General features: G+C 43.9%; 1 protein-coding gene across 1 annotated transcript; it reads left to right on the top strand.

Moving 5' to 3' along the window:
* Nucleotides 1-327: 327 nt before the first annotated feature.
* On the top strand, nt 328-913 carry LOC109584751 (glycine-rich protein DOT1-like). Its single transcript, XM_020000587.1, has 2 exons — nt 328-524; nt 607-913. The coding sequence occupies exons 1-2, from the start codon at nt 328-330 to the stop codon at nt 911-913; spliced, it is 504 nt and encodes a 167-aa protein (XP_019856146.1).
* The last annotated feature ends 23 nt before the right edge of the window (nt 914-936 follow it).

The following is a 936-nucleotide window of genomic DNA, read 5'->3' as shown; positions in this document are numbered from 1 at the left end:
GTTTTGCCTATTTGAAGACTATTAATCTTGAGCATTTCTATTGTACTTTCTAATTTGGCTTTACGCTGAAAGATAATTGACTTTTTATCATGTTATAATTAAGGAAAAAAGTTATTACTTTACATGTAGATCTAATTAATAAAAGTTATAGTTCTTAGTATAGGTGTTTCTCCTGCACCTATGGCCTCTGGAAGGCCTGGCTCTTGGAATATTATTGTACTAAAGTAAAATGAGAGAGTTGATTAAAATGGTACTGCAAATTATTTGTAAATCTGACAATTTTACGATTCACTTGGCGAAGTTGCCAAATGATGTTTGCATATACCAATGACACTATGGCTTCAGTTTATGTATGTATACAAATATGCTATAAATGACATATCACTCATTACCAGTATCATTAAACTCACATTGGACTCTCATCCAGGTGGAGCTGCAGGAGGTGGCAGGCCTCCAGGTAAAAGGATTACTACTGGAGGTGGTGGTGGAGGTGGCGGGCTTCAAGCTATTGCCGGTATACCATGGTTTTTCCAAAAAATGGCTCCGAAATCACCCCTAATTTTTAATACATTTTCTGATACATATTGATGTCCTTATGCTGTGTAGCAATAGTGCTGGTGGTGGTGGCGTACCTCCTGGAGGTGGTGCTGGAGGCCTTCTATCTCCAGCTACTGGTAGCGCTGGAGGTGGCGGGCCTCAAGCTACTGCCGGTATTGCTGGTAGTGGTGGCAGGCCTCCAGAAGGAGGTGGTGGAGGCCCTCCATCTCCAGCTACTGGCGGTGCTGGAGGTGGCGGGCCTCCAGCTACTGCTGGTAGTACTATCGGTGGTGGCAGCAGGCCTCCTGAAGGTGGTGGTGGAGGCCCTCCACCTCCAGCTACTGGCGGAGGAGGAACTCCATCATTCTCATCATAATCCATAAACTACCAAAAAAATAA

This window comes from Amphimedon queenslandica, unplaced genomic scaffold, assembly GCF_000090795.2.
Source record: "Amphimedon queenslandica unplaced genomic scaffold, v1.1 AMPQUscaffold_13172, whole genome shotgun sequence".
Taxonomy (NCBI): domain Eukaryota; kingdom Metazoa; phylum Porifera; class Demospongiae; order Haplosclerida; family Niphatidae; genus Amphimedon; species Amphimedon queenslandica.
This window is presented reverse-complemented; position numbering and strand designations above follow the sequence as displayed.

What these genes read in the sequence shown, in the direction of transcription:
- LOC109584751 (XM_020000587.1), top strand. Translation starts at nt 328, where the DNA reads ATGACACTATGGCTTCAGTTTATGTATGTATACAAATATGCTATAAAT. An exon ending in GCTATTGCCGGTATACCATG is followed by an intron (nt 525 to 606) that starts GTTTTTCCAAAA and finishes TATGCTGTGTAG; the next exon opens with CAATAGTGCTGGTGGTGGTG.